At 40.4% G+C, this 20,164-nt stretch overlaps 1 protein-coding gene across 3 annotated transcripts in view; it reads right to left on the bottom strand.

The window, feature by feature from the left end:
- Positions 1–2,864: 2,864 nt before the first annotated feature.
- SNX10 (sorting nexin 10) overlaps positions 2,865–20,164 on the bottom strand; it is a 66,924-nt gene continuing 49,624 nt past the window's right edge. For all 3 annotated transcript variants that reach the window (XM_028119266.2, XM_028119267.2, XM_088018586.1), the window contains 5 exons: positions 16,732–16,818; positions 12,659–12,759; positions 12,132–12,230; positions 5,124–5,336; positions 2,865–4,667 (listed from right to left, as the gene is read on the bottom strand). In XM_028119266.2, the coding sequence (XP_027975067.1) occupies positions 4,586–4,667; positions 5,124–5,336; positions 12,132–12,230; positions 12,659–12,759; positions 16,732–16,818 (582 nt within the window). In that variant the 3' untranslated portion in view covers positions 2,865–4,585. The remainder of the gene's footprint in view (positions 4,668–5,123; positions 5,337–12,131; positions 12,231–12,658; positions 12,760–16,731; positions 16,819–20,164) is intronic.

The raw sequence follows: 20,164 nt of genomic DNA, 5'->3' as shown, positions 1-20,164 counted from the left end.
GCACGCGCTTCTACCCCGGGGCCCAGTCCCGCCACCAAGCGCGACTGTCCCCTCCCTCTCCAGACGCGGGGAGGCGAGTTAAGGCGACGGTGCGTCCGCCCAGCAGGCTGTGAGGTCCTGGCGAGACTGGAGAGGAAAGAGGTTTAACTAATGAGTGCGGTGCGTGCTTAGATAACACATAGGGAGCGCGGGGGTTGTGCCCCAGCCTCGCCGCGACCCCGGGGCACTCGCGGGGCCCCGCCAGGTCTCGCCGCCTCCAGGCCCGGGCGGCACGCCGTCACACCCTCTCTCGAGCCGGCTGGCGGAGCCGGGGGGCCGCAGCGCCGCGAGCATCTGCAGAACAAAGACTCCGGTCTAGACCGCAACAACGCCGCCGCTGCCGCCGCCGCCTCCCCCGGCTCCGGCGCGGCCGACCCCGACCCAGCCGTCCCGAAACCCACCAGAGCGGCGGGGTCGCGGCTCCACGCGCGCTCACAAACCCAGCGGGGCCCCAGGAGACTACTGAGCCCGGAGGCCTGGGGCGGGGGGTGGGGGGGCATCGCTGTTCAAAGCACCAAACCCCCCCCCACCGAGGTCCCTCTGCATTCTCGTTTTCTTATTTTCCAAGCAGCCAGAGTTGTCATTTGCACATTGAGAAGGGGGCCTCGCGGTGCCCACGCCGGCGGCAGGTGGGGCAGGGGAGAGGGCGCTGCAGGTTTGTGCTGTAAATCGCTCTTTTTGCGGTCGTTGTTTCCACTCACCACCCACCGCCGCCCCCCCCCGCCCCGCCCCGCCCCGCCCCGGGTTTTTTTTTTTTTCTCCTTTCTTTCCGCAGCGCAGTTGCTATGGGTTACCAGGGCGGTTGCCATGGGTTACCGGACGGAGGCCGGCTGGCTCGCTACCTGCCACCCAGTCGCCGCCGCAGCCCGGGCGGGAGGCGGCGGGAGCGCGCGTGTGCGGGACGCGGCGCGGGGGAGTGTGCGCGAGCCGCCGAGGCGCCGCAGCCAACAGGCGGCCGAGGGTGCAGCGGCGGGAGCGCCACCGCCAGTGGGGTGGGGGCAAAGCTATAAAGAAGACCCAGAGGTAAGAAACTAACATAAACACAACCACAAGTTATGCCCGTGCTGTGCCTCTACAGCAGCCAAGACAAGCGGTGTGGGGTTTGGGATGAATCTACACTTCTGTGGCGGGGCAGAAAGGGTATTTTCCTCCTTAGCAGAAGCCATTTGCATAGTGTCTTTAGACTAGAGTTTACATTCAGCAGATAACTGTGGCTTAATTTTTTTCCCCCTATTCTCTTCTCTTCTCAATCTTTTGAAAAGAAGTCTTTGGAATTTTGGAGAAAGAGAAAAGGATCATTAACTACCAGGGTTTGCGCAGCTAAAATAGTGTCCAATTCAGTGTTCATAATAATGATCTAGAAAAGTTTGCAACAAGAGTGAAGAGCAATTCTGTCTGACTTCAAGGGACAATGGTGACTCATTTGTGAGATGCATATGGCAAAGAATGGAGGCAAAGTCCTTTGTAAATATTTCAAATTTTAAAGAAATTGTTGCTTGCTTCCATTCTTCTACAATTTTTGAACTCCCTCTATTATAGTGTATTAATGTCTTAGGACTTTTATTTGCAAAGAAAATTGTATCTATACTTTGAATGTCACACTGCGGTAATTAATTTCAGACGGCATTTCTTTTTGAAAATGTGTTTATGTATAATAAAGTAAGAAAATGTCTATATTCTAAACAAAAAGAGAAAATTATGTTGAAATAAATGGTTTTCTCCATTGAAAAGATGCTACATTGAACTCATAGGACACTAAGCAATTTAAATATTAAGAGGAAAACTATTTAGAAACAGAATAAGCTTTTGTTTTGTTATTTTTGTCTTAAAACTGTAGGGGACTTTCGTGGAAAAGGGTCTTCTTGATAGCTGAAATACTGAAAACTGTATTTGTACCACAGTAGCTCAATAATGATGAACCCTTAAGGCACCAAAAAAACAGAGTTCAAAACAGCATTCAATTTACTGTTGGATATAACGGTAATTGTGAGTAGGCTATGTAAATTTATGTTCTTAATAGCCATAAAAGAAATTTTATTCTTTTACCTTACTATAGTAAGGTTATGGCATATCTCGTTTGTATTTAATTATTCAATAAAATGTGCATTAGGCTTGAAAAGCTCCTGCAAGATACTTAATATCTTAAGGGACATTACTACTTAAAAATAAACATTTCTGTTTTTCCTTAGTAATTTTTAAAAACTTGAAATTTTAACTGGAATCCAGATCACTTTCTTCCAAGTGAGACTTTAAAGAAGCCTAAGTAACAGGTTGTTGACTTTCATTGTTGACACCTCTGGGTTATGTATAAAATCAGTTCTCAAACAAAACAGATAAAATGGCTTTACAGGTGAATCATTTACCCTTTCAGAATTAGCCAGGGAAATACAGTTTTGCTGTATGTAAATCATAAAGCATCCAAGATTAGAATTCTTTAAAATTAAGTTCCATTAAAGATAGTTTTAAATAAACATCTATTTAATTTAGTTACTTAGTAATTATGTTCTTTTCCTAGAGAAAGCTTTATAAAAATATGCCAGAGAAAAATAAGGGACTAGAACAAAGCCAGAAAGCCACTGGGGGCTGAAGTTCACCTCAATATCTCAGCTGCAGAAAATCAGTTTTAAGAAGCCAGTGCTTAGATATCACAACCACCAAACCAAGGCTAAAAGCCTCAAATGTGCACAACTATAGTGACTATTAAACCAGATCTTACCAAAGTTTCTCACTAAAATTTACTGCTTGTTCAAAAACACACTGAATTTAGGTGTAAGTCAGAAGAAATCTATCCTCTTCTATAAAATAAGTGAGCCAACAAACTGAACTTGATTTTTTCACGTTTAATGTGAAAACGATGATCTTATGAAGTTTACATACCACAGTAGTAGGCATACTTAATGTCAATTTTGATGGCTATGTTACATCATCTAAAAATAATATGATAATCGGTGGCACATTACATGCTTCTCAAAAACTGCTGTAAAACAGAAATGATGTGAATTCAAATACACATTGCCAGCAAGCTAAGGATCGCTCTTAAATGACTGGATGGCAAACTTCACACGTTAGCAAGATAAAAAGAAATTGCTAAATCTTTTTCCCCCTGTATTAAAATAATAAGTCTCAGATGATAAAGTAACAAGATCTGAGATACATTAAATCAAAATATTTACAAAAGCTCAATAATGTTTTGGACCAAACAAAAAACAAGAAGGAAAAATTAAGATCATTCTTATTCTAAATTTAATTTTTTTCTGTTCTTAGTTATGAGCATTTCAAAGACTTTTTAATAATACAGTAACTTTTAAATTCCCAGTTAAAATAAAACGAGGTGAGGCAACATTTAATTAAAGCAACAAGTCATTCCGGTTATGTAAAAATATCTTCCTGGTGGTTTCAGAGATATTTCATACCATTCAATGAAGAAGAAACTTGGATAATTATCTCAAGAAAATGCTGCCTCATCTGAAATTTGAAGTTCAGTGTAGTTTATCTAAGACCTTTTATCTTTGGGCCACTAAAAAAGAAGACATTTTATTAAATGATACCAATCCTCAGGCAGACACCTTGAAAGAAAGGGCTTTTTAAAAATGAATAATTCTTAAATTAGCAAGTTGACATTCTTTTCTAAATTACGGGAATATTTATTGATAAACTTACTAATTTTTATAAGATCCCACTTCTAACTTGAAAATAAGTGACAAAGAACCACCATTGACACTGAAAGTTACCTAGTGATAAGAAATTGCACATTTAGTCCGAAAATAGTTAACCCGTAAATTCTAATCACACAACGATAATGAAAACAAACTATTTGTTTCCAGAAACCATGTGTGAATCTAGACAATGAAAATGTATTTCTGAATCTATATATTGTAAATATAAGCAACATGACTATCACTATTTCTGTTATTGTCTAAGACATCAACTTTATTTTAACATGTCTCTATTCATAAGATACACTTTTCCATCTAAGTGTGACATAAAATACTGGAAAGGTGAAGCTTCTTAAAATATTTCAATCAAACACCCAAAAGCAAAAAGTGTCTTTCCCAGTGCAGGGGAGGTGCCCACAAAATATCAGCCACATGTCTGCAGAGGCGGCCTGCTCTATGCCGTCAGGCTCCACAGTGGTTAAGATCATACAAGCTGTGTTTATGCGAACACTGTACCACGGATACAAGAAGGAAAGCGCTATCTGGATTTTTAAATGCAGGCTACCTATATACCTATTTTTTAAAATTGAGTAAAACCAAGTAGGTTTTTCTAAACAGATCTATCATTTCATTCCAGGGCAGGATCTTGTTTTTGCCCATGTTTGCCTCTAAAGGGGACTTGCATTCACAGGCCTTTTAGCTTTTTACAGAAGCTGAGCCAGAAATAAGACAACATAAAAATAACTAATAAACAACGCAACATCTTTAAGAATTTAAATGCCTAATGTCATGACAGTGAGCTTTAGGTAAGGATATATTATTAGCAAGCTTTCTCCTCCATGAGTGGACATCATTTGCTCTTCCTAAGATGGTAACATGAGGATTATTTTTCAGGATTCCTGTGGAGTGGTGCTCATTTTATATCCGTGTGAACTGCTGTCATCACTACTGTGTCCAAACCCAGAGGATGAACTGGGAAAGAAGAGAGGGGGAAAATAATAAAAAGAGGAAATTGGTTTTCACAACACACTCAAAGCCTGAGTAACAGAGGAGAACTTTAATTATCTCCAGTCACAAAAGAGAGACAGGAAATTTGGACTTTTAATTAGCCATTTGGAGTGCAGTTGGATATTTTTTTAGCTAGATAATTTAAACGCGAATAATTCAAGTCTGACTAAATGAAAGTCACATAATCAGAATGCAGATAATTGAATTTCTACTGCATTCATTAATTCAGTGTGGAGGTGTGTGTGAAGACTGCTATGATGAGCTGTCACAGCTCAATAAAATCTCAGTCAATTAATTTTTTCATTATCTTAGTATTACATCAACAAAAAAGTGAAGTGTGTCTATATGTCTACACACACGCATATGTGCACTCTGTATTATACAAACACATGCGCATTACATAGAAATGCAAGGAAATACCTTTCTGAATCATAATCTATATCGTTTTCTTTTTTTCCTTCTTCGTCTTCTTCAGGGAAACGCCGGTTCATCAAGGCAAACTTGTGAATGGCGTCTTCTACGGAGTACTTAGTCTGCCCAGAAACGCAAGCCTCGATGTCTTCCGAATTCAGATGGCTCTGCAGGAAGAGGTGGAGACAGCTATCTGAGAGCAGGAGTGCGTTCTGGAGGACCCTGTGTGAGAGGAAAAGGGAGAAATGATCAGTGGTCGGGGATGGACAATTAGAGGGTTAGGAGAGAGCAACACGTTAGAAGGGTGCCACTGAAGTCATCTCTCCACTGGGCAAACTTTGCATCAATTAAAGACTTTGCCTATTAAAAGGATGAAAGCATATGTTAACTTTTTATTCCATTATTTGGAAATTTAGGTGAGTAAAAACATGAAGCTAATAGTTAAGAACATCTGTTAAAAGAATAACTTCAAGGACGTTTCTTCAATTTAACCATCTGTTATGACCATGTGGATTAATTATGGAAAGATTTTGCTTATGGTCATAGAAATGTGTGCTACTCAAAAAAAATGTTTTACTGCCAACCAGTAGGTCGGTTCTGTGATCTTTATTGGCAAAGCTGTCATGAAACATCAAAACTTTCAACGACTATTAAAAATTGTATTAAAAAGCCAATACATCTCTCAGCATGTTTTACATCTTAAAACTTTACAAGTGTGCTTATGTACATGTTTACAAGGGCTGGGTTGAGAGCTGGCTTTTTTGGAAAACCTAAGATGGACTAGAAATCTCTCCATAATCTTCCATGGCACTGTGTTTCTAGTTGTTAAAATACGCCACCAAATAAAATTACTCCAATGATTTTACCATATATACACTTAAAATACGATAATTTTGTGCTAAGTACATACAAGGTCAAAGTTTACAAAGACAGTACAGATTTCAACCGGTGCATCAGAACTACATGGAAAACTAAAAAAACAACTCCAACAATTCTGTACCTGCTCAAATTCATATTATCACTGAATGTTGTTTGTTTGTTTTTTTTTCCCCTGAAATGCATGTTTCAGAACAGGAAATTAAGCCAAAGTACACCCTTACTTTTAAATAAAAACTGGTTTTACCATTTTAGGAAAGATCCTGATGTATGATAATTTCGTCTCTATGAATAGTTCAATAATGATATATTACGAGGCACTCAGACCCAACAGAGGGGACAAAACTAAAACACAAAAACCTGAGGATAATTTTGCCCAACATGGGATTTTGCACAGAGAGCTCTCTGAAACACAGATTATGTATTTCAGACCAAATGAATCTTCCCTTATATTCTGCATTTCTACACAAATAATTAGAAAAGTAAATCTTTTTTGGCCATTCATGTCAATTTTCTTAAAATCCAAGGTCATTAGAAGATTTCCTTTTCTCCAAAATAAAACAGAATTATTTCTTCAAGGCAAAAGTCTACACGTGTATAGCATTACGATGAAAATCTAGCTTCAACAGGCTTCCCAAATGTAGCTTGGGAAAATATTTTTCCTGGCCTACTAAAAGGAAAAGTTAAACCTTTGTGCCTTTTAAAAGGGCAAATTCTCCAGCAAAGCAGCTAAGTACTTCCCCTCCCTCCCCATCCTCCGCCCTGGCTTCTCCCAGAAGATGACCATATCACATGATAAAGATTAATTTACCAAGTACAAGTAGTAAAGTAGTAAATCCCTTTACTACTCTTTGAGATTTATTTTCTACATTTACAAATGTTTACCACTCTTGTTTTAAATACTTCAAATCAAGAGAAGATTTATAGGGCAACAACCCATTAATATTAACTTGCATTCGCCGTGAAGTTTGCACAGAGTTTCCTGTGTCCTGTCGGTGGTTTTCCTGCCAGCCACGAACAAGTAACTGCTCATAGGATTAGGCTCACTGTTTTATTTCTGTTGGAAATGTGTTTTATTTTCTTTATAAAATAATAGGTAATCTTTAAAATTGATTTTAGATGGTTCGAGGTCTTACACCACAAAAGTAATGAGCACTAATGCCAATGATATTGGACACAAATTCATTTTAGCTTTATTTCATGTCTAAAGCAATTCTACTGAGCCTTGAACTGCTCACGCGCGGTTATTAACTTGCTAGTAACCTAACACATGGGTACAGCAAACAAAAGTGATCAGAGTCCAGGTTGATCGGGACCTCAAGGCTACTGTCCTTTTTCTTGAACTATAATTCAATTTCCAATTTTACTGTACATTAGACTCATTATTTCCCAGTGTTTTCTTTTCTGCTTACTACTGCCATCTGCAGGACATGCCCATGAAAAGCGAGAGGGAGCGCAGCCCACACACACCCTGCTCACAATTCTGAAGTGGGAGGATGTGGCCATGGTGGCGGGGAGGCGAGATCTGACCACACGGGCCTGAAGTTAAAAAAAAAACAGGGCCCCTGCTAGGCACGGTTTTGGTTGCTGGAAGGCCCTCTGACTGGCGGGCTAAATTTATGCTACCGTGCTCCATGGGGATGGGTTTTTAAATAAGCAAAATAACTTTTTAGCATATTCGTGATTTTTGCTCTCAGGTATTTCATCTCGCAATTGAGAATACCAAATTTTGGAAATATTTTCCCACCTGGTTCGCTGAGCATAGCTAGTTCATTTTAAGGAGTATCTGGTTTACTGTATTTCAGAGAATGTTGTGACTGTCATCATCATAATATTAAATCCTATTTTCACCTTAGTCATATTTGTGCCACATTTTCCACAAACAAATCAAATAGCAGAAAATCAACTTCAAGCTTGATACAAAGAGTACTTTGTAAAACGGTCAATAAAATGTCATCTTTATAAGGCTCCATAAAAATAAATGTATATAATTTTCAAGCCTTTATAAATGAACCAAAAAACAGCCTCTAGAATTTTAAAGGAATGTCTGAAAAGATACTTACAACATAAGCCCAAAGTTATTCCTTTTCTCAAAAACAACTTTAAACTAAACAAAGCAAATCCTGTTTTTCCCTTGAATTGGACACAGATGAAAATCTGGTTTTCCTCAACATGATTGTATTAGGTGTATTATATACTGGTTCAGTTGGGAACAATATACAGCTATGCAAAACCACTGAATCCTAACTAAGGATGCACTGTCTACTGAACCCAATATAATGATATATACACATATGTACAGAGTGTGGAAGGTTAGCAGTGGGATGTAGGAAAAAAAAATTAATTCAGCCTGTTTACCTCTTTACCATGAGAAAAAAAAAAATAAGACCTACAAATCTTCACTGAAGACATTCATGATCTGTGCTATGGTGCCCTCTATTGAACGCAAAGATTTATAAAAAAAAGTGTGTGTGTGAGTGTGTGTGTAAAACTAGGGTTTCCGTGGTATCCTTTTGTAAAAAACTGTAATATTCCTTAAATTTTTAAGAAATACAAAACTGTAATACAAAAGTCTACACTGTAAGGTGCATTTAGTTATAGTAACAGGATGAATTCAGTAAAGAAGGAAAAGCTGGCTCCCATTCGCGGTATGAATCAAACATAAATTAGTAGGACGGCCATGTTTATAGCTGGTGACTTACCAACAGTTTATTATTTTAACCCATAACTTTCTTTTTCCGTAACTATTAGTAGAAGTGACTTACAATTTATAATTAGCCGGGGGTGGAAAAATCCAAAAGTGTGATTATAGCCAAGATGGAGAGAAAATGAATACATTTGAAAAATGTCACAATCATACTGACCAAATTTAGCTAGCTTTAAGAGTTCTAGTAATTATGAACTTGCCAGTTCTGGGAATTAATATGATGCTTCCACCTTTCCTATAATTTCCTTGTGTATATAATCAAGATGATACCCAATTCCTAATAATACCGTAGGAACAGAGATAGAACATGTAAAAAGCTAAACACAGAGCAAGTGTTCAATAAATGGCATAACCTATTATTTGGCACTTAGTCAAAGAAACAAGTTCTCAGTTCCTTTATAAAGACTGGCCTGGATATGTACTTTGTTATTAAAGATGTATAATTTCACCTCAAGGTGAAAAAACAAATTCTAAACTTCTAAGTTTATACTTATAAACACACATATGTGCAGAGACAGCAGCATTTTGGTTTCAAAGAGTTTGAACATACATAGTGTTCTCGGTTCGAAACTTCAAAACCTCCATAAAAAAACAGATTTTAGAAATACATGCTAAAAACCTACAGCACAAGCATATTTCACATTTTAATGCTGGGGTGTCTTCTGTCTCAAGTTCCTAAAAGTGCTCTACAAAAAAAAAAAAGAAGTGCAGGCTATTGATAATGATAATGACCTTCCTTACCGGGCAGCCAGTGGGGCCTCGGGGGGTGTCACGCTGGGATTAGGACCCAGCGCCGAGCCAGGCTGAGCTGCAATGCCGCATCCAGCCTCCCCAAGTGGGCTTGGGTTGAGGGGATGCCAGGGGCAAAGACCTGCGAGGTTGTTACTTCTACACAAACTGGGCAAAGAACAGGAGCGCCATGCACCAGAATGTGAGGGGCACAGAATGGAGGGTGAGGAGGATCCGGAGGGGCCACAGTGTTTAGGCCATTTAGGCCAGGCCTGAATCCAACCGTGTGGTAGGATAGACTCCTTGCTTCCTTCAGGTTCAAACCATGCGGAAGCACCAGCTGTCATCTTTACTGTGAAACCCATCAGCTTGGAGACTGATGTTCACATACTATAGTGGGACAAATGAAAATACAAGGGAACTCGGTGTCTGCTGCGTGAGTGGACTTCTAGGTGATCATCCAGGTCCAATTTCAACAAACTTAGCTATCCCCTGATATGGACAGAGTACTTTCCCACGAGAATGGAAGCTTCAAGAGGGTAAGGATGTGTGTCCATTGCGTGCAGTCCTATTTCCCCAGGACCCAGCCTGGCCCGGAGTAGACACTTAACAAATAGGTTTGCAGAGTCCTTTCCAATGCGTCGTCTTAATGACACAACCAATGAGGTCAAGCAGTGCCTGTGTTACATGATCGCACTCTTTATAGCAAACTGAGACACACAAGAATTAAGGGACTTTTCCAAGGTCAGATCGCCAGAAAAAATTTAGGAGCTGTGATTCCTGGGAGACCCGGAACCTAGCTCCTCAAGCTTCATCTCCAGGATCCCTTCCGCTAGGTTGTCCGCATCAGATGCAATCAGCAAGCAGCCAAATGGCACAGTATGCAGAAATAACGGAGCACCAGCCTGCCTGCCCTGCAGCCGAGCGACCTCACTCAGTCATGAACTTGGTAGATCAACTGTGGAAGGAAAGGTCGTTTTCAAAACAGTGAAGTGATTCCTGGTCAAAAACACACGCCCCATGCCGAACTCCCGATATAAATACAGAGACACATGCCGTCCTTCGACCTCCAATAAAGAGACATCTCTACAGAAGAAAAGCAGCTTCCCGGGGCTGACAGGGACTGCAGGATTTGGCTGTCCCCGTCCAGGCCTCACTGCCAACGGCCAGTCTGTGGCTTCCCCGAGCTGCATCTGCACTGACAGGCCGCTCAGCAAACTTGGACTCATGGGCCACATCTTAAGGGAGACACCATCAGCCACCTGGGTCTCGGAGAGACAACAATTAAGATCAGAGCTGTCTCCAAAGGGAATGGGCAGAAAAAACCTGACCAGGCCTTTGTTCTGTCACGCCTGTGAGATCCAAAAGAATACCACTGTAACAGTCCCTGAGGCCTTGGCTCACATAATGGGTGCTTCTGGTCTCTTGTCATTTTTATTCCTCTGGCTTTTTTCCTTTCTGGCCCTCCCTCAATTTATAATCTTGGATGTTTCGGATGTCTCCATGACCCCTTCCCAGGAAAGACACTATATCAACTTAATGGAAATAAATATTAATATTCATGTGCATACTTAATATCCAAACCCTTTATGAGTGAGCCATATGGGGAGAAGGCAGTATATTATTTCAGGCTAGCTGTAAGGGCCCACGTAGTGAACTCCAAGGGAGATTACTTCAGATCCTGAAGTCAGTAGAAAAAGAAAGGGAGCTTAGGAAACTGGGCCCTGCCACTAACTAGTAGTCCCATGACTCGGCCTATTTCCTAATCTATAAAATAGGAAGTTGGAAAAATTAGCTCAAAGCTATTTCATGTCTAAGTGGATTAAAATAATAATGGCCAAGACCACACATTACATGCCAGACTGATGTGAGTGCTTTACCTTCATTAACTCACTTAATCCTCTCAACAACTTTACAAAGTTCCTACCATTATTAACCCCATTTAATGGACGGTAAAATGCAAGCACAGAGGACGTTTAAGACTTGCCCAAGCCCCCAGCCAATAAGTAGCAGAGCCAAGATGTGGCCTCAGTGTCTGAGTACAAACAATGTGCTGTTTCATGGGATGGGTATTCTAGCATTCCAGAGTGGAAAAAAAGAAATTACAGTAGTGCAAATTCAAGTCACTTTAACTGCAGTATCTGCCATCACCAAGCAATCCAGAGTTAATAACCCAAACTATTCAAACACCAATAACTACTCCCTTATAAACAAACATGCCCTCCAGAGAGTACAGTTAAACTCTTTCTTTAGAAGAGCCCAGGAAAGTATTCACTAGCAGCCCATCGTGGAGCTGATTTGGGTCTGTCAGTCCTAAATGTTGTAAATAAAGACAGTTTTTAAGAAGTACCTTTTTAATAAAGCACATTTGCCTCCTGGCAAATTTTACTTTTGTCAGCTCAACTCCCAGGTAATTTGGCTCTGCTTTATAGCTTCAGGGACTGTGCGCAGATTTATTATCTGACTCAATTAGCTCATTGTTTTCCTTCTAGAAGATGTGGTCCCGGATGTGCACCATATGATGTGAGCCACAAGATGGAGCTCTTATATAGGAAATGAACTACTGAGCCCGGCACCTCCAAGATTATCATCATCAGCACTTCAGAATGGTGATCTTCTCCCCGACATAATTATAGGACATTCGACTCTTGCAAAGCACTTTGCTCACAACTCCTGTCTGGCCACAAGAGTTTCTGTGCACTTACTTTCTCAGGAAATCTTCCAAACCCTGACGACGCTGATCTACATGCTGGCGATTATTCATGTTGAAAAACAGGTTTTTAGATGGAAGTTCTGGCAGTTGTCTTATGAGAAAGAAAAAAAAAATTTTTTTAATCATCAAATCAAGGTGGTTTAGTGACAGAAATCCCTCAAAGTGAAAGCAAATTATGTGTGAGAGTTATCGTGTAACTATCACATAGTTGTATGTGTATTATATGGCATATATATTATAGTTATATAATAAGGCTATGAGAAAATTCATTAACTTAAAGAAAAACCCATTTTTAAACATTTTTGAGGCCTTTCACGGTCAATACTCATCGAGTTGGGGAAATTCAAGTGGTAAATTTTGAATTCAGATGCAGTAGCCAGAAAACTAAAGCTGTATATTACAATCAAGAAGAAAGCCTACAAAATCCTTCATATATTATGTATCTTAATGCACAACAAATTTTAAAATGTTGAATGTAATAATAAAGTCTCCTCCATATCACTTATTTAAATCACTTACACCAGCAATGCATTACTTTGGAGTCTCTGCCTCAGCCACACAAATTCTCTGTATCTTCTTCGCACACAGGATGTTTTCATGGTAAAACACATGCTATTGGTCTGTTTAAAGAAAAAGAAACATTTAAGCCTCACTTAGGGGAAAAAAATTGTTTTTTCTTACATCTCTAACTCACTATATGTACCCATATGCATTTTAAAAACCAAAAATACATCTGCATTTATGCTAGACTCCCATCTTGCACAAAACCCACCAGCAGAATATCCCTGAAGGCAGATGGGATGACATCAATGAGCAGTGTTGTCCTGGGGCAAGGCATTACCCCGCCCTTCCCTGAGTCCTGAGGTAGACTCTTGCTCACCTGTTAGTGCTGCTTTCAAAGATGAATCATAAAAATGAAACAAATCCTGAAGTCTAAATGACCAATAAAAACTCAGGGTTATCCCTTCCATTTTAACACCATCCATCCATCCGTGTAGCTGCAGAAGCCTTTGGGAATTAGAGACCCCCTTCTTACAGCCCTTGATAAGACACCATAAGAAGCCATCATATCCTTGATATGGCTGTCAGTACAGATCACACAAATCACCAGGCATCCTGAAATCACTTTTTTGGGGGGTAGAGGGAAGGGAAATTACCACAGTTCAATTGCAAAAGAGCTGCTACCAGCATCAACCCAGACATTTTCCTGCACCCAAACCATGTTTATACGCTGAACATTCTCATCAGACTGTTTCCCCATCTTACGCCCAGATTTTCTTCCAGAACCTATTGGTGTCATCAGTTTTACTTCCAATGTTCTAACTCACTGAATGGTGGGTCTTCTCTCTCTTAACGTTTATCTCCTGTCTGCATCTTGATGGGGGGTCTTCTCTGACTCTGCTGAGCCGGAAGCAGCAACACCCCAAGAACCATTAGGATCAAGGCAGACATGCCCACCCAGATGCGATTCTCCACTGTGTAATCTTGGTTGTTTGAGGCTGTGATCAGGATGTCCCAGGGAGGGTGAGGCGTGGAGTGGGGGCTGGGGGCCAACCATGTGGAGGAAAGGTTGTGTCCACCACAGCATCCATACCAGCCCCCATGGGGGGGCCCACACTGCCCAGGGGGAAGTTGGGGCTGGGCTGTCTGTCTAGATGCTGGGGAGCTCTTCATCCTGCGACCTCCAGGTGCAGAGAGTCACTGGGGTGTCCTGAACTCACTTTTAAACAAGAGAACAGCATCCTCCTCTACTGGATGTGCAAGGTAGAGTGAGGCATGTGGTGCAGAGGGACAAGCATCTGCGTGGGGAACCACATGCCAGTCCCGGATCTGCCATTGAGAGGGTCATTCGAACTCCAGTTTGCTGAACGATAAAATGGGGATGAAGGAGTACGTACCTATTTCATAAGTACCTAGCAAATGTTTTCTATTAACATTATTATTAGATAGGAGATGTTGGTTTCCTTCCAGCTACCTTAAGGCAGACTTCGAAAAAGCCACCTATGACAGAGTCCCCATCCTAAGCAAAACAGCAATGATTCTCCTTCAGGTAAACCCAAGACTGGTAAATATGGGTGTTTCTCCTTTCTCCTTTGTGTAAACAAGACTGGCAAAAATTTGTCTATTGGTTTTGTAAGGAGATCTCTATTCTATTTCAAAATTGTATTTCATAACCTTTACATTGCCAAATGACAAAATTGTTTGCCCCAAGGTTTATATTCTTTCAAAATTGTTATTATTCTGCCACTTAATAAGCACCCAGCAGTACTTTTCCTTGGCAAATGTAAGTGATTTTGTGCCCAGGTTCTTAAACTCTTCCTGTGAAACGTGTGGCACAGTTCCTGCTACTCCTGAGCTTGATAAAGTTCAGAAAACCTCAGGAGGCAGAGAGGTTAAGACATCTGCCTCCAAAGTAGCTATTGGTCTAAACCCCATCACCTTTGACAATATGGCAGCAAAAAGTACCAGATGGAGTTTGTGGCACAATAACATTCCGTGTGTGGATTTCAAAGCACACCAGGGCCTCACCCTACCGTGACCCTCGGGGACTAAGACAGCAGGCCATTTACACCAGAACGATGCCCTAACAAGCCTGGGCAGACATCTTCTTGGTGCTCCCTCCCCAGAGGCGACCAGGCCACTGCAGGGACTCCTGACACCTCAGGTACAGACTCAGTCCATTTCAACTCCCTTTCATTTCTCTGTTCCCAATTACTGTCGATGTCAATAACATGGATGTCAACTGGCAATCCATCTGGCCCATCTGTAAGTCCTTCCTTTATAGGACAAGGTCAGGAGAGTATATACTGTCCACTAATTTAAAATTCCAAATAAATGCTAAGATTTCAGAGTCATCTGGTATCATTTCTCCTTGAGGTTAGTTTAAATGGGTTAACCACCAGCTTCTCTACCTGCAAAGCTCTATGGGTCTAGCATCTGAGTGAGGCTGACGAAAGCTCTCCAGTAGCCCCCCTCCGCATCCACTCCTAATCATAAACGGGTATGGACAGTTAGGACCAGACTATGCTGAGATCACTAACTTATTAAGCTCCTCTAAATCTATTTGCTTATTTCTGCTATCTACCAAGCCCAGAAGATTTATACATTGTCAATTTATTAGCATTTCAGAGAAATGCCACAACACCGTCAAATAATTTTGTGGAACCCATCATTTCTGGCTCGAGATAGACATTTCTGAATTCACCTCATGCTATTTATGTAGCAGAGAAAAATCTATGCTTTCATTAACTCCCTGAGGATAATTAAATTTCACATCTACCATAAAGTGTGATAACAGCCCACACATTTTTTGGAGGAATTTAAAAAGGTAACTAAATTTCATTTCATTTTCAAATGCTTAGTCTTACATACTCATGTTATAGTTTTCCACACAGAATGCGTATCTGGTGTGACTTTATGAGTAAAACCAAAGCAAAATCAAAATACAAGGCATACTCTGGCAGTGGCCTTCAACACAATCAACAAAAAAGCAGTTTAAAAAAAAAAAAAAAGCAGTTCTGAGTTTTTAGTTTATTTTCTAAGCCAGGGAACTTGGAAAGAAAAAAAGGGAAGAAAGGGGGGAAAAGTTTTATGGCTGATGCTTGGGTTCCAATATACCAATTTAACTATTACAATGGAAAATTAAAGGTGGCTAAATTTTACTTCATTTGACCTATATACTCACAGATAAAATCTGAGTCTATTTCTATGCTCCCAAGAGAATTCTGGACTAAATCAGATGGGAAAAGTGACTATCTTCATGATCAGGGGCCAATAAACCATAACCTGTGGGCCACATCCAGCCTGACACGTGTCTTTGCAAATAAAGTTTTAAAGTTTTATTGGAACACAGTTACATGTATTCATGTACATGTATGGCTACTTTTCACCCTACCACAGAGGAATTGAATAATTTCAAGAGAGAATGTATGCCCCAGAAACCTGAAGACATTTACTACCTGGCTCTTTACAAAAGTTTGCTGACCCTTGTTCCAGATGATCACAGAAGGCCACACACCACACAGCATAACTCAAAAGATTATAATAAAGTATTATTTCCAGATAAAGTACATCATTTCTAGTTGCTTACTTACATTAATTACTCAGAATCTGGACTAAGACAAAATAATTGCACATGTTCATTTCCTACTTTCTTATTCTACATATAAAACCACCGCATATCAGTTTTCCAGAGAGCTCTATATCCTCGCAAAACCTAAGATTTATCAGGTAATATATTACCCAGAAATATGCTATAACAGATCATAAAGAAATACCATTAATGAGCTATAAATACTCTTTAACTGGGAATTTTAGATGTATTCACACCTTCATACATGAAGGCAATAAACATTAAAATATTAATATTAGCAAAGGTACAATAAGGAACGCAAATGAGTAATTTTCCAGCTTTAGGAGCCATCTGACCACTTCGTTTGAGATACAGGCATTACTTGTAATCATTCAAATTCAGTTCTCCGAGTTAGGAAAATTTTTACAAATTTAAATTTTAGGTAGAACAGAGCGTCCCATCAGATGTACACCATCTAAAAATCACTACGATCTACGTAGACTATTGACTGTATACTTACATGAATACATATCTCATAGTCAATATAAGAATGCCAAAAGTCCTCTTTTTGAATCCGAGGATCTCGAACCCAGACGCTTACAAACTCCTGTAAGGGCATCACAAACAAAGAGAAGTGTTTCAGAATCACAAGCAGGGCTGGAAAGAGCAGAGGGGAGCGATGGTACCAAAGCAAAACTGAAATGAGCTGCGGTCGTGAATTCTTTAAAAAACAAGAAGTAAATCTAATGAATCAGGCACCACAGGAAGTCCAAAAGCACTGTGCCACAAATGGAATTTTTAAAATAATGCAAAACCAAGCTGGGTGCCCTTCTCGGTAGTCTTACAGGTTATAGGAGAGTAAGAAAGTGTACTCAAAAACTGAGTTTTCCATTTTTAATCATGAAAAATATGTTCAGATTTTCTCAAATCTTAAAAGAAGCCATTTCTTACTTTCTTTATCTCTCTACAGGAAAACTAAATCACTTCCTAGAACAAAATATAAGAGTAACAAAGGTCCTATGAAAAGCAAGCAATGGGAGATGAAAACGACTTTGTGTAGGCAGCCAAGCTTCATGAGAATAAGCAGCAATAACTTATTAATAGGAAGATGAACACCTTTTACCCAATACTTTTCCATTTTTAAAATATATTTTTCTATATAGTAAATCATTTCCTTTTCATAATAACCTCCTGTTATGGGTAAAAGTTAGCAATATTAAAAAAAATTCATGGCAGATAATCTTGTTCCTTTTTAAAGATAATAAGAATTGGAAATACAGGATAAAGTTTAAAACACAATACTTTCCAAAAAGTGCTCTTTACTAAACAAGCTTAGTTTAAAAATATGAAAGCATGTACAACAATGATCATGTTTGGCATAATAAATTTTAAAGTATAATTTATTCACGTGGTGATCATAAATTTGCTAAATGAATTTAATTATTTTATTTAAAGATTTTATTTATTTGAGAGAGAGAGTGTGCGAGAGAAAGCAAGCATGAGCGGGGGCGGGGAGGGAGGAACACAGGGGGAGGGAGAAGCAGACTCCCTGCTGAGTGCAGAGAGCCTCCCTCCATCCCCCCAGGGCTCAGTCTTCCCCCACCCCACCCTGAGATCATGACCTGAGCCAAAATCAAGAGTCAGACACTTAACCAACTGAGCCACCCAGGTGCCCCTAAAGATTTTATTTTTAAGTAACCTCTATACTCAGCATGGGCCTCAAACCCAATACCCCAAGATCGAGAGTTGCATGCTCTACCCACTGGACCAGCCAGGCACCCTGATTTTTTTTTAAAGATTTTATTTTTAAATAATCACTATACCCAACATGGGGCTCAAACTCACAACCCCAAGATCAAGAGTTGCATGCTCTACCGGACTGAGCCAGCCAGGTGCCCCTAATTGAATTTAATTGTAAACATTTAAACTTTTTGTCTAAAAAATGGGGCATCAAAGTTGAAATTTTAGGCATTTTTTACTGCCCTGTTTTGGCACATCTGAGAGGCAGGCTATGAACGCTCTAGAGCAGAAACAGAAGAGAGATTATGGTGTTTTCTGGACAGAGCACCACCCATTCTGTTACACAGATCATAAAATGAGAATTTTTCAGAGGATTTTTTTTAAAGTAAAAAAAAAAAATAGTTCACGTTCCCTTCTGCCACCTATCAAGTGTCACCTTCTAAGGCAACATGCACTTTGTTCTTGAATTTGAGATTTCTGCCCTACTGCCCGCCTCAGTCTCCAGGGATTATGAGTTAATCTTTCCCAAAGTCTTACTTTAAAAATCTTTTCATTACGTATTTTTAAAGTCATTTAGAAGATGGATAATAAAAACAAGATAACAATATAATGATGCTCTAAACATGTTTGGCCATTATTTCTCAAAAGCACATTAAAGTCTAAGAGAAGCCGCCCAGAGATGGAAACTGGAAGAAAATCCAGGCACGATGCCTTACTCATTCTACCTCGGCCTCCTGTCGGCGCGCGCGCGCGTGTGTGTGTGTGTGTGTGCGCGCGCGCGCGCGTGTGTGTGTGTGTGTGTGTGTAACTCAATTTCTCCAGAGTACTCTGCACACACCCAGAGTTCTTAGAAGGAATGAACCAGACATCAGCGAATCAATGAACAGAAGGGCAAAAAGGTTAGGAAGACAAGACCAGAGTTCAGAGAAGACCACATTTATCCTTCCAAATCCCCCACCCACACATACACTCAGGGCTGCCTTCTGACTTTCCTGGGCCCTGGGTACTTTTGCCTTTATGCGCTCTTTCTGCCACACACAAAAACATTAAAAATCATACTTTATGACTACACTGACATGAAGATGAATATATTAATGTTATGTAATAAAACCTTTCCTTTGATCTCAAAGTGCATTTTGTTTTTCCGATTTTAAAAGAAATTAAAACATTTTCCCGGACTCCTAAAAGCCATGTGGGCCCTGGTCACCATATGCCTAATGGAGAAGTCAGCGGGGCCCACACTGAGCAAGGCAGAAGGCTGGTAACAGCGGCCAAGGTTATCCCGCACCACCCTTCCTCACCCCGCGAGCCAGAGCACCTAGTCATCGGGTCACATGGAAGCCATGCGCCCTCACAGGGTGCTGGCTGCTCCATTTTTCCGCTGGAGAGACAGGAGTTCTTGAATATACCAAAAGGGAAATTAAATATTTCCGACGGCTGAATGTTCTATATTAACAGCACAAGACAAGTACCCGTTACTGAAATAGCGGGCCTTTACACAGATGAGACAAGAGTGAAAAGGAAACCCACTTGTCAACGTGCCGCAAACTTGTGATTAAAAAAAAAAAAAAGAAAGATTCTGAACTAAAACTATAAAACCCACAATTTCTACAGTGTCACAAACCCCCTGGCCACTCGACATACTATTCATTGGTGATGGTAGCAATGACAAATAGTTCTGAAAAACATCAAGGCTTTTTCCCCCCCATTTGCTTGCTACTGCTCAACTGTGAACATGTAAGCTTTGAGTGACATGTCCCTCTTCACGGACAGAGCTCTGACTTATGGTCACAAGACTAGGGATAAATGCTGGTTTACCACTTTCTAAATTACGAACTTATTCATTGAGCCTCTGTTTCCACATCTGGAAAATGGGGATAATACCTGTTCCAACCTATCTCAGCTGTTTGTTAGGAATATCAAATTATAAAACACTGGTGAAAATGCTGAGAAGTTGTTCATTAAGTGCTATGTGAATGTAGGGGCACCTGGGTGGCTCAGTCAATCGTCATACTCTTGATTTCCACTCAGGTCACGATCTCAGGGTGGTGAGATCAAGCCCTGTGTCAGGCTCCTCCCTGGGCAAGGAGTCTGCTTAACTTGCTTAAGATATTCTCTCTCTCTTCCTCTGCCCCTCCCCGCCACCCCCACCCCCCGCCCGTGCTCTCCCTAAATATATATATTTATATGTGTGTGTGTGTGTGTGTGTGTGT

The sequence above is a fragment of the Eumetopias jubatus genome, unplaced genomic scaffold (assembly GCF_037043125.1).
Source record: "Eumetopias jubatus isolate StellerSeaLion01/CBP00866 unplaced genomic scaffold, mEumJub1_p1.0 scaffold_14, whole genome shotgun sequence".
NCBI lineage: Eukaryota > Metazoa > Chordata > Mammalia > Carnivora > Otariidae > Eumetopias > Eumetopias jubatus.
This window is presented reverse-complemented; position numbering and strand designations above follow the sequence as displayed.